Raw genomic sequence first — 12092 nt, forward strand, 5'->3', positions numbered from 1 at the left:
GCACCTCACTGTCCCCAGCTTGCCAGCAACGTGTCCCCCCGCTCTGGGCCTGATGGTGTTTTCCTCCTCTGGCAGATCCTGGTGGACCTGGGCTCCAAAAATGCCAAGGGGCTGTACCGGGCGCAGGTGCGGGCCACGGTGGGCGGCCGCCCCACGGCTTTCACAGGCCTCGTGGGGCTGGAGAGCGACTCGCTGGCCCGCAGCATGCCTGGCCTCGTCGCTTTGGCTCTCGAGGCTTTGAAAACCTAGGGGTGCTGGCCGGGGATGGGGTCTGTCACGTCTTTCAACTCCCCCCCCCACCAGCTCAGGCTCTCCCGCTCCTTTGTCCCCCATTGTGCATCAGTTTCCCTCCTCCCACCAACCTCCTGGGGTGATGGGGGGCACCTGGAGCATCTCAGCTGGGGTCCTCAGCCCTCCTCTCCCTGGCACCCCCAACTTAGCAAGACCCCCGCACACCCTGTATTCCCCACAGGTACCCAGACTGTTATTTATTTGTACAGAGAAAGGTTTATTTTTCAATAAAGAAGGGCTCTATTTTCCAGTAGATTTTTTTTTTACCCTCCCCATCACCTCACAGCCCCAAGCAATGCCCCCCTCTTCAGGCCCTGCCCCCATTACCAGGGGGAGGACCCCAGCACGGTCAGGAACCCCTGCCCACCTCAGCACCCTTTTCCCCAGAGCGCAGCACCGGTGCCCACCCCAGCTGCCACCCCACACGAAACCCCCCTCCCAGGGGACATGCCCCCGGTGGGTGCCAACACCTCCAGCTTGTGGGGCAACATGCTTGCTGCCCTCAAGCAGCATCCCTGGGGCCGCCAAGCCGTGGGGAAGGGACTGCTCCTCCCAGCGCCGGGGTGACGAGGTGGCACCGTGGGGTGGCGAGGCCAGCTGTGCCTGCCCGTCTCCCTTCTCCGAGCACGGGGGTGCCGGAAACAAGGGGGCCGCGGCGGGTATCCGGTGCCGGCAGCCTTCCCCCTCGGCACCTGGCACCGTCCATCCTGGTGGCCGGACATCCGCCGGGCCGGGCCAGGCGGGGAGGTGGCGAGGAGCTGGCACGGCGCGAAAGCACCGCGGGCACCGCATGGGGGACCTGCCGCTGTGGCTGGCCCTGCTTGGGGCGCTGGTGGTGTCGGGTGAGCGGGGCCATGGGTCTGGGGGATTGGGGTGCAGGGGGTTCCTGGGCCCCCACGATGGGGTTGGGGCTGGGGGGTGATGGTGGCAGGGTCCAAGCTGGGTATGTGTGTCCCCACGGCTGCGTTTTGGGCACCACCCGGCAGGGACCTGTCACTGAGCATCCCCTGTGCCTCCCTACCCGGAGCTGTGTCCTCACCATGTGTGTGTCCATCTGTCTGTGCGCACTGTGTCACTGTGTCTGTGTCCCTGCATGTGTGCAGGTGTCTGTGGGTGTGTGTGCACGCTGCTGCTGCCTCCGTGCACGTGTCTGTGTGCCCCTGTGTGTGCCTGTCTGTGTGCACAGCAGCTCTGCATCCCTGAACATGTCCCTACACATCCTGGTCCGTGTCCGTGTGTCCATGTGTGCATCCATCTACATGTGCTCGGTGCTGCTGCGTCTGCACTGGTACCTTGTGCATGTGCTGGGTCTGTGTCCAGGTGTCTGTATGTCCCTGTGTCCATGTGTGTCCATGCGTCCCCACGTGTGCACCACCCCTGCACATCCTGTGCCCATGCACCACACCTGGGTGCCCCCTTCAGTGCCCCCGCATGTCACCGATGTGCAGCGTCCTGGCCAGCTCCTGTCCCCTCCATCCTTGCCCTGCCCTGCCCTTGCTGGACATCCCTGCTCGGGGAGGCCCAGCAACCCCCAGCCCCCTATGGCTCTGCCTGACCCCGTGCCCCCCAGGCGGGCTCTGCGTTAACCAGGAGGAGCGGCTCATCCACTACCTCTTCGAGGAGAGGGGCTACAACAAGGATCTGCGCCCCGTCGTCTCCACCGACCAGGTCGTGGACGTCTACCTGGCCCTCACCCTCTCCAACCTCATCTCGTTGGTGAGCCCTGGCAGGCAGCACCCGCCACCGTGCCAGGGGGCTGGCTGCACCCCGAAAAGGCTGGTTTGGGTTGGGGGGGGGGTCCTGGGGATAGTTGTGGCATCTCCGTGCCCCCCACTGTCGTTGCAGAAAGAGGTGGACGAGACGCTCACCACCAATGTGTGGCTCGAACAAGTGAGTAGGGACAGGAGGGGAAAGGGGACAGGGACCTGGCACTGTCAACCTCCTGCCCAGACCCCTCTGTCGTCCCAGCAGTGTCCCCACGCAGTGCTATGGCCACTGTCCCCGTGCTGTCACCCTGGGTGTCACAGCATCAGCGGTGCCCTGGGCCATGGGGTGGCCTGGTGTGGTGAGGGTGTGACCAGGGGTTGTCCCCCACCAGGGCTGGACCGATTACCGCCTACAGTGGAACAAATCCGAGTTTGGGGACATCGAGGTGCTTCGCCTGCGGCCAGAAATGCTGTGGCTGCCTGAGATAGTCCTAGAGAACAAGTGAGCCGTGCCTCAATTTCCCCTCCCCAACCTCCCCGGGCAAGCAGCCTCGGCCAGAGCCGTCCCGGGTGCCCAGGGCTCTCCCTCACCCTGCTGCCACCTCTCTTTTCCCCCACGCAGCAACGACGGGCTCTTCGAGGTCGCCTACTACTGCAACGTGCTGGTCTACAACACCGGCTACGTCTACTGGCTGCCGCCCGCCATCTTCCGCAGCGCCTGCCCCATCAACGTCGACTTCTTCCCCTTCGACTGGCAGAACTGCACCCTCAAGTTCAGGTGCCAGGGGCTGGAGGGTGGGCAAGGAGCTGGGTCCCCAACCCCGTGGTGCCCACTGCTGTTGGGGTGCAGCATGGGGGGGACTCAGGACCCCCCGGATGGAGGACGGAGCAGGTGGGTGCAGCCCCTCACCGCCTGTCCCCCCCCCCCCCCCCCCAGCTCGCTGGCATACAACGCCCAGGAGATCAGCATGCACCTGAAGGAGGAGAGCGACCCGGAGACGGAAAAATATTACCGGGTGGAGTGGATCATCATCGACCCCGAAGGCTTCACAGGTAGCGCTGGTGCTCTCTGCCGTGTCCCGTGGCAGCCGGGAACACCCCGTATGGGGCTGGGGGCACCCTGGTACCCGGGTGCTGCTGGGGGTGGTGAGGATGGCCCACGTGTCCCAACAGAGAACGGCGAGTGGGAAATCATCCACCGCCCGGCCCGCAAGAACATCCACCCCAGCTACCCCCCCGAGAGCAGCGAGCACCAGGACATCACCTTCTACCTCATCATCAAGCGCAAGCCGCTCTTCTACGTCATCAACATCGTCACGCCCTGCGTCCTCATCGCCTTCATGGCCATCCTCGTCTTCTACCTGCCGGCTGACAGTGAGTGGCCCCGGGGCTCCTGCACCGGGGGCGTGGGAACACCCCATGTCCCATACCTGCCTTAGGCCATGGGGGCACCCCAATGCCCAGCATGGGGACATCCTGGCACCAGGACATCCCGGTGTAGGACCCTGCCATCCCAGCCAGGCACCCTTGAGCAGGGTGTAGGATAACCCAAGTGGGACCTTGTGCTACTCATACAACAGAAAACCCCATATGGGGCCCTTTCTGGTGGGACACTGGGAGGGAGACCTGCGGCAGGGTTGCCCCGAGCTCACCTGCTCTCCAGGTGGTGAGAAGATGACCCTGGTGATCTCGGTGCTCCTGGCCCAGTCTGTCTTCCTCCTGCTCGTCTCCCAGCGCCTGCCTGAGACCTCCCACGCCATCCCCCTCATCGGCAAGTGAGTCCTGGGCACCGCAGGGCACAGCGAAGGCATCTCGGGGTCCCCAGGGTGGCCCTGCACGTCCCCATCCCCTGTGGCAATGCCAGCCCCAGGTCTGTGCCCCCCACCCCAGGTACCTGCTTTTCATCATGCTGCTGGTGACGGCCGTGGTGGTGATCTGCGTCGTGGTCCTCAACTTCCATTTCCGCACCCCCAGCACCCACATCATGTCCGACTGGGTCAGAGAGGTGAGGGGCGCAGGGCACGGGGGGGCGCAGGGGTGGCACCGTGCATCATGGCCCCGGGGTGTCCCATCTGGGCCACGTGTGCCCAGCCTGGGGACAGAAAGTGGGGACACGGTGACGTCCCGTTCCCAGGTGTTCCTGGAGAGCCTGCCCCGCTTGCTGCGCATGTCGCAGCCGGCGGGGAGCGCGGCGGGCGCCCCGTGCATCCGGCGCTGCAGCTCGGCCGGCTACATCGCCAAGGCGGAGGAGTACTACAGCGTCAAGTCCCGCAGCGAGCTCATGTTCGAGAAGCAGTCGGAGCGGCACGGGCTCGCCAGCCGCGTCACCCCTGCTCGTGAGCCTCAGCCCCTCTCTGCGGGGACAGGGGGGGACATGGGAAGGGTGGCTGTCCCCTCTGGGGCAGCCCACCGGAGCCCAGCTCAGGGCTCTCCTGCCCCCCAGGCTTGGCACCCGCGGGCACGAGCGAGGAGCAGCTCTACGAGCACCTGAAACCCGCCGTTGACGGTGCCAACTTCATCGTCAAGCACATGCGGGAGAAAAACAGCTACAACGAGGTGGGGGCCACGGGCATGGCGGGGTGGAGGGGGGCTCCCCATGCCCACCGTGCCCCCGCTGCCCTGCTCCTGGCTCCCTCCCCAGGAGAAGGACAACTGGAACCGCGTGGCCCGGACCCTGGACCGCCTCTGCCTGTTCCTCGTCACCCCGACGCTGGTGGTGGGCACGCTCTGGATCTTCCTCATGGGCATCTACAACCACCCGCCGCCGCTGCCCTTCTCTGGAGACCCCTACGACTACCGGGAGGAGAACAAGCGATACATCTAGGGTGGCCGGGAGGAGGGGTCCTCTCTGCTCACCCCGCTGTGGCTCGGGGAAATAAAGCTGGGTGCTTCTCGCCACGGGGTGCAGCTCTCGGCGTCCCACCCTAAGTGCCGAGCACTGGGTGTGTGATGGGAGGGGGCGATGCCCACCCAGGGGAAGGGTGCTGCTGGGTGTTCTGGTGCTGGGCTATGGCTACAGGGGGCCAAGACCCCCAGCCAGACCCCCAAAGGTCTCCCCCATCCTGCAACGCGTGGCTGGGGCCCAGGGGATGTCCTCTTCCCCGGCTCAGCAGCGTCAGGCCAGGGCTCCGGTTTCAGGGGGCACAGCTGACGTCCCCCCTGCCGGTGGTGGCCTGGGACAGCTGCCACATCCTCTCCGCCGAGCCAGGAATGTGCTGCTTCCCCCGACATGGGGCCGGGCAAGCTTCAGACCCTTGGGGTGGGCACTGCTCCCCAGGCCGAGCTGAGGGGACCTGCTTGCCCTGGGGGCCACCAGTCACTGCTGGGGGGACACAGGGCACCGCTGGAGGTGTTTACAGGGGGCACCCCCTTTCCATAACCCATGGCTGTGTGGGTTTCCACTATGGGGCAACACATCCCTCTTTGGGGTACGTGGGGGAACTGAGCCCAGAGCTCATTTTGGCCCCAACCCCACTTCCACACCCCACCAACAGCACAAAACGCCACGGGAGCTGCCCAGCACACCGCCATCACTCTGCTGGTGGTGGGAGGGGGGGGGGACAGGATGAGACGCGGGCTGCCTCCCACCCCTCCCTGTCCCGCATTGCTGCTGGGAGCAGCTGACGGGGACGGGGACAGCTGTCCCATCCCGCCGGGCGCCAGGCCCAGAAGGTCGGCGTGCAGGCGGCCGAGCGGAGCCCCAGCCCCTGCGCCCCACGGCTCCACCATGCGCGGCCTCCTCCTCGCCCTCTGCACCCTGGCAGGTAAGGGGTGCCCACCCTGGGGTGGTGGCGGGAGAGCTGGGGGGGGCGCCCGGTCCCCCCCTTCCACCGTCTTTGTCCTTGGGGGCTTGTCACCCATGGGTGCACAGCTCCATGCACTCTCCCCCTTGGGGTGTCCCCATGCCCTGTTTGCTGGGTACCTTCAGCGGTGTGTGCACCCCCTCCCCATGCACACACACCCCCCCCCAGCCATGCCAGCAGCCCCCAGGGGCAGCACCAGCCCCCCCATCCCCACCCTGGGGTGCCCCCACGGCGCTGCGTGCCCCCCCCCAGGCGTGAGCTGCAGGAACCAGGAGGAGAAGCTGCTCCAGGACCTGATGACCAACTACAACCGGCACCTGCGCCCGGCCCTGCGCGGGGACCAAGTCATCGATGTCACCCTCAAGCTCACCCTCACCAACCTCATCTCCCTGGTGAGACCCCCCCCCAGCCCCCAGCACCGGGCGGGAACATGAACCTGGGGTGCTGGGGTGGTGCTGCAGGGGCCCAGGTGGCCCTGGTGGGATGGGATCTGTTCCCATGCAGGGGGGGCAGAGGTGGGCAGGGAGCTAAAGCCACCTCCTCCCTTCCTTGCTTGCCAGAATGAGCGGGAGGAGACCCTCACCACCAACGTCTGGATCGAGATGGTGAGACCTCAGACAGGACCCCCCCCCCCGGTTACCTTTGCACCTCGTGGTGGGCTGGCACCGTAACCCACACCCCCTTTTGTGGGTGCTCCCTGCTGTGCCCGTTTTGGGGACAACACGGGACAGGCAGCCCCGGGGGGTGCTGTGACCCCCCCCCTCTTTGCTCCCCTTGCCCAGCAATGGTCTGATTACCGCCTGCGGTGGGACCCCGAGAACTACGACAACATCCAGCTGCTACGGGTGCCCTCCACCATGGTCTGGCTGCCCGACATCGTCCTGGAGAACAAGTGAGGCCGCTCCGGGGTGCAGCAGGGTCACCTCCCCACACGCAGGGTGACAGCCGCCCCGTGGGCACCGTGTGGGGCTGAGCCCACCCTTCCCCCCCCCCCCCAGCATTGACGGGACGTTCGAGATCACACTCTACACCAACGTGCTGGTGTCCCCCGACGGCAGCATCTACTGGCTGCCCCCCGCCATCTACCGCAGCTCCTGCGCCATCCACGTCACCTACTTCCCCTTCGACTGGCAGAACTGCACCATGGTCTTCCAGTAAGCACCCTGCGGGGGGGTGGGGGGGCCCCAGGGGGACAGGACCCCCGTTGTCCCCAAGGCAGGTGTCTCGCGATGAGCCCCGGAGCAGGCGAGTGCCACCAAGCTGTCCCCTGCCACCCCGTGACCACCAGGAGGTGAGGGGCTCCTAAGCCAAGCCAAGTGGCCAAAAAAGCAGGAGGTGGCCAGCGGGACCTGGTGGCACTTTTGTCACCCCCTTCCCCGGCTGGCCTGCTGCATGCCACCTGTCCCTCCCCAGATCCCAGACCTACAGCGCCAACGAAATCAACCTGCTGCTGACGGTGGAGGAAGGCCAGACCGTGGAGTGGATCTCCATCGACCCCGAGGCCTTCACAGGTAGCCCCACGCCCCCCCAAAACACGAGCAGCCCACCCTGGGGGCGCCCAGCGGCCTGCTGCAATGCTGCTGGCTGCCAAATTCAGGGCGGTGGGGAGGGGGGGGGGAGAGGCTATTAGCAGCCCTTGCCATTACATGGGTACTTAAGTTATTAGTGGAAGCGGGAGCGGGGGAGAGATTTGTTTTTCCAACCCCCCCGGCTCGCGGCTCTCACCGCCTGGCAGTCCCTCCCAGAGAGCGCTGCTCCCGGCAGCTTGATTGATGTTGGGAACGTAGCTGTCACGGCCAAACGATGACGTTTTCCATCACATTTTAATTGCATAGTGAAGGAACAAAATGCTTTTCGGGCGGAGAGATTTATTTTTTCATTACCGGCCCGAGCTGCGATCTTGATTGGGAAAAATCTATCGCTCCCACAGACGGCGGGGGAAAACAACGCGCCTTAATAAAGCGTCACGCTCGGCTTCCCCCACGGCTCCCCGGTGGCAGGGCACTGGGGGGGACTCCCAGCCCCACACGTAACTCATCCTGGGAGCCCCTGTCCCCGAGGGACCCCTGGTGCCCCGTCGGTTCCCCCTCCCCTAGCTTTCAGGGGTATTTTGGAGCACCCCTCGGTGCTCATCGCCCTCCTCTGCCCCCTCATTGTGGCCCTAGCACCTCTCCCCACGTCGTGCCCAGCCCTCCTCTTCCTCCCACCCACGCTGGGTGCTGGCAGTGTCCCCAGCGGGACACGAGGACTCACGTGGTGACATCCCTGCGTGGCAGAGAACGGCGAGTGGGCCATCAAGCACCGCCCCGCACGGAAAATCATCAATTCGGGGCACTTCACCCCGGACGACACCCAGTACCAGCAGGTGGTCTTCTACCTCATCATCCAGCGCAAGCCCCTCTTCTACATCATCAACATCATCGTGCCCTGCGTCCTCATCTCCTCCATGGCCGTGCTCGTCTACTTTCTGCCCGCCAAAGGTACGCTGGTGCTGTGCTGGTGGTGGGCACCGGGATGTTCATCCCCAGCTGCTCCACTTCAGAGATATTTGGGGTTTGGGACGAATTTTTGGGTACCCCCGGGTTAAGCTGCCAAACAGGACTTGGTTGGCTCATTGTTGGTCAGGCCTTTTGCCAAAGCAGCGCCGTGCCCACACCGCTGCCCCCCGCCAAGCCTCCCCTTTGTCCCTCCTTGGCAGCGGGCGGGCAGAAATGCACTGTCTCCATCAACGTGCTCCTGGCCCAGACCGTCTTCCTCTTCCTCATCGCCCAGAAGGTGCCTGAGACCTCCCAGGCGGTGCCGCTCATCGGGAAGTAAGTGACACAAGGGGATGGGGTCACTCTGTGCCAGCGGGGGTGTCTGGGTGCCAGTTCCCCTGGACAGGACCCAGGCATGGAAATCTTCCCTATCTGCTCATATCCTGGGCAAATTGCCACAGCAGGAAGGGGAGAGGGAGCCAAGGCTCACAGGCAGGACGTTCCAACCCTCCACGTGCAGTGACACAGGGCTACCGCGTGCCAATGTCCCCAGTTTCCACCCCAATCCCCACTACCATAGCTTGTAGCCCAGCGGCCGCATGGCAGCTGAGGCCCTGTACCCCCTTCACAGGTACCTGACCTTCCTCATGGTGGTGACGGTGGTGATCGTGGTGAACGCCGTCATCGTCCTCAACGTCTCGCTGAGAACGCCCAACACTCACTCCATGTCCCAGAGGGTGCGCCAGGTACCTGCCTCCGGCCCCCTGGCCCTTACACGTGGGGATTAAGGGGGGGGTGTCTGTGGTCTGCCCTACTCTGTAGGCATGCCTTAACCCAAGGCAGGGACCCCCAGATGTCCCCAAGGCACCACGCTGCGCCACTGCCCCCCTCTAAGCCACTACTGAGCTCTGGGGAGCAGTTGGTGCCCGGTGGCACAGGGGCGCTCTGCGGACAATATACTGGGACCCAACTGCACCCACTGGGTGCCCTGGGTGGTGTCAGGGGACCAGGACCCTGGGGTGACTCTGTGCCCAGGTGTGTCTGCACCTCCTGCCCCGCTACCTGGGCATGCACATGCCGGAGGAGGCGCCGGGGCCACCACGAGCCTCCCGGCGACGCAGCTCCCTGGGGCTGATGGTGAAAGCCGACGAGTACATGCTCTGGAAAGCCCGCACCGAGCTGCTCTTCGAGAAGCAGAAGGAGAGGGACGGGCTGATGAAAACCGTGCTGGAGAAGATCGGTGAGTGCCCCAGGCGGGCTGGCGTTTCCCCTGGGTGATGTGCCAGGTTGCTGGGTGCTCACCGGTGCCTCGGGCCGTTTGCCCGCAGGCCGTGGGCTGGATAGCGGCTACGCTCAGGACTTCTGCCAGAGCCTGGAGGAGGCAGGCCCCGAGATCCGTGCTTGTGTCGATGCCTGCAACCACATCGCCAACGCCACGCGGGAGCAGAACGACTTCAACAGCGTGAGTCGGGGCTGGGGCAGCACGGGGGGGCGGGCAGGGGGGGCGAGGACAAGCCCTCAGCGCCCCCTCGATGCGTGCCAACAGGAGAACGAGGAGTGGATCCTGGTGGGGCGGGTGATCGACCGCGTCTGCTTCTTCATCATGGCCTCCCTCTTCGTGTGCGGCACCGTCGGCATCTTCCTCATGGCTCACTTCAACCAGGCGCCCGCCCTGCCCTTCCCTGGGGACCCCAAGCTGTACCTGCCCCAGTGACACCCGACAGCCCCCTTACACTGGCTCCATGGACGATGCCAGGGGCTGGATGTCCCCAAATCTACGTGCCTGGCTGTGGGTGCAGCAGCTCCTGGAGCCAAGCACAGCGCTGGAGGGGGACCCGGGTGGCAGGGCTCTGTCACCCCCCTGCTGCGGGGGTGATGGGGAGCACACTGTGGCCGTGGTTGTGCTGAACGTGGAAGTAAACCTCATGGCAGTCTTGCGGGCTCCTGTGGCTTCTTTGTGCCCGCCGCTGGGGTTACCCCTGGGGGACAACCCCCCGTGAGGACTGGCACCCAGCTGGGGACAGACACGGCACCGCCTGCCACCTGTGCATGCTGGCCACAGACCTCTGAGCCACACGGCCCTGTCCCAGCGCCCCGTGAAGGTGCTGAGCGGAGTGACAAGGGGGAAACAGAGCCAAGCTGCCCGAGCAGTCGTGGTCGTGCAGAGGGGGACACGGAGGGTGAGGGAGCCCTGTGGAAGAGCGCCCGAGGGCTGGTGGGGATCCCAGCTCTGTGCCCCCCCCGCTGCTTACCTCGTGGCTGCCAGCTGCCTGCGTCTGCTCCTCTGTGCTCCAGCTCGTGCTGCCCGCAGCCAGGTCCGGGACATGCCGTGCCTCCACCAGCCCGGCACCAGCTGCCTCTGTTGCTGCTGGAGATGAGCTGCATACTGCCAGCAACCGGCTGCTGGCGCTGCCAGAGGTGAGGGCATGGACAGAGGAGAGAAGCGAATGCCCAGCAGCTGAGACATGACTCTCTTGGGTGCTCACAGCATGGACACAGCCAGGAGCCACCCGTCCGGCTGTGCCAGCCTGCCCCGTGCTCTCTGCAAGGTGGCTGTCCCTGCCCCGTCCCCAGAGGTGCATAATGCACGGAAACCAGGTGGACCCAGAGCTCCAGGCTGGCACCAAGCAGCAGAAATGACATCCACCGGCCTGGGCATGGGCACAGCCCCCTGGCTGTGATCTGGGTGAGGTGACCAGGTCCTGGGGCATGAAACTCCTCCAGGCCATGGCCATCTCACTGGTGAGTGGCAGCCCTACACCTCTGTCCCCCCACAGCCACACACAGTGACGTCCTGTCCCCAGTCCCACGGTAGCCGAAGGGACCGAGTGCCCTGGCCTAGCGTCCCCAGCCCTGCGAGCTTCCCCACCATCATTCCCTGAACCGGACAACCCCAGCCCAGCCGTCAGCTCCTGCTTGACCAGCTGTAGGCAGACAGCCAGGGTTCGCAAGCCTGCCACAGCTCAGCACCCCCTGGGGAAAGCAAAGCCCTGGGGATGGGCTCCGTAGCTTGAAGGGGTTCAAAGTGCTGCTGGTTTCCTCAAAGGAAACTACACAGGGGTCTGAACAAGTTTAAGGGCAGACAAAGCCTTCGGGATGAAGAGAGCAGGGAAGGTCAAGACTCACCGCAGATTTGAGGCTCCTACTCAGGCTTGCTATCAGAAGAGGATCTGAAACCTCCTTCTGACAGAGGCTGCTTCCCCTCCCAGACAACCCCGTGGCTATCTTTTCATCACTTACTGGCAGGACACAATAGATCACAACCCAAAAGCACTGCTCAGGAACCAGTCTGGCTCCATCCCTCCCCAAGCCAGTGGAAGCACCAAATCCAGTGCTTCTCATCGATCAAAGAACACCAGTTTTCTTCTGCCCTCAAGAAGCCTCATAGCATTCAAGAGGGCAAACTCCAGGTCCCAGCCAGCTCGCTCCCTCAGCAAGAGGAACTGGTGCTGAGTTCCTCCACAGCTCAACCACAGCGGCAGCGGGAGGCACAGCCTCAGGGGAAGGGCTCTTCTGCATCTCTCTCGCAATGAGTATTTAAGGGCGAGCACAGCAGGACTGCAGCATTTTCAGATTTAATAGCAAGCCTGCGCCCATCAGCACCAGCTTAGACGCAGGGCATGAGAAGCAAGAAGTGGGCGAGTACATGAAATAGCAGAGGTGGACGCGACACGCAGCTGGGCACAACAACAGGACTAAAACCCTAAGTGATGTCATCTGCAAGAAGCTAAACGCACTGTGGATAAAAGGAGCCTGCAGCTAGTATTTCAGCCTTGCCTTGCTGGGCTATTTTTGCTTAGATTGCCAAAATGTAA

General features: G+C 64.4%; 2 protein-coding genes across 3 annotated transcripts; both read left to right on the forward strand.

The window, feature by feature from the left end:
* Nucleotides 1-981: 981 nt before the first annotated feature.
* On the forward strand, nt 982-4895 carry CHRND (cholinergic receptor nicotinic delta subunit). The gene is made up of 12 exons (XM_048076757.2): nt 982-1133; nt 1862-2007; nt 2137-2181; nt 2390-2499; nt 2620-2775; nt 2935-3050; nt 3171-3371; nt 3661-3772; nt 3888-4002; nt 4132-4333; nt 4441-4553; nt 4639-4895. The coding sequence occupies exons 1-12, from the start codon at nt 1082-1084 to the stop codon at nt 4819-4821; spliced, it is 1551 nt and encodes a 516-aa protein (XP_047932714.1). The 5' UTR covers nt 982-1081; the 3' UTR covers nt 4822-4895.
* Nucleotides 4896-5023: 128 nt separating this feature from the next.
* CHRNG (cholinergic receptor nicotinic gamma subunit) lies at nt 5024-10211 on the forward strand. Of its 2 annotated transcripts, none has more exons than XM_067002069.1 (12): nt 5024-5761; nt 6053-6192; nt 6361-6405; nt 6583-6692; nt 6799-6954; nt 7214-7311; nt 8077-8280; nt 8499-8613; nt 8909-9023; nt 9313-9517; nt 9606-9739; nt 9824-10211. In XM_067002069.1, the coding sequence occupies exons 1-12, from the start codon at nt 5563-5565 to the stop codon at nt 9989-9991; spliced, it is 1689 nt and encodes a 562-aa protein (XP_066858170.1). In that variant the 5' UTR covers nt 5024-5562; the 3' UTR covers nt 9992-10211. The 2 variants fall into 2 exon arrangements, with proteins under 2 accessions (XP_066858170.1, XP_066858171.1); XM_067002070.1 differs by having other exon boundaries at nt 5574-5761; nt 5969-6192.
* The last annotated feature ends 1881 nt before the right edge of the window (nt 10212-12092 follow it).

Source organism: Anser cygnoides, chromosome 9 (assembly GCF_040182565.1).
Source record: "Anser cygnoides isolate HZ-2024a breed goose chromosome 9, Taihu_goose_T2T_genome, whole genome shotgun sequence".
Lineage (NCBI taxonomy): Eukaryota > Metazoa > Chordata > Aves > Anseriformes > Anatidae > Anser > Anser cygnoides.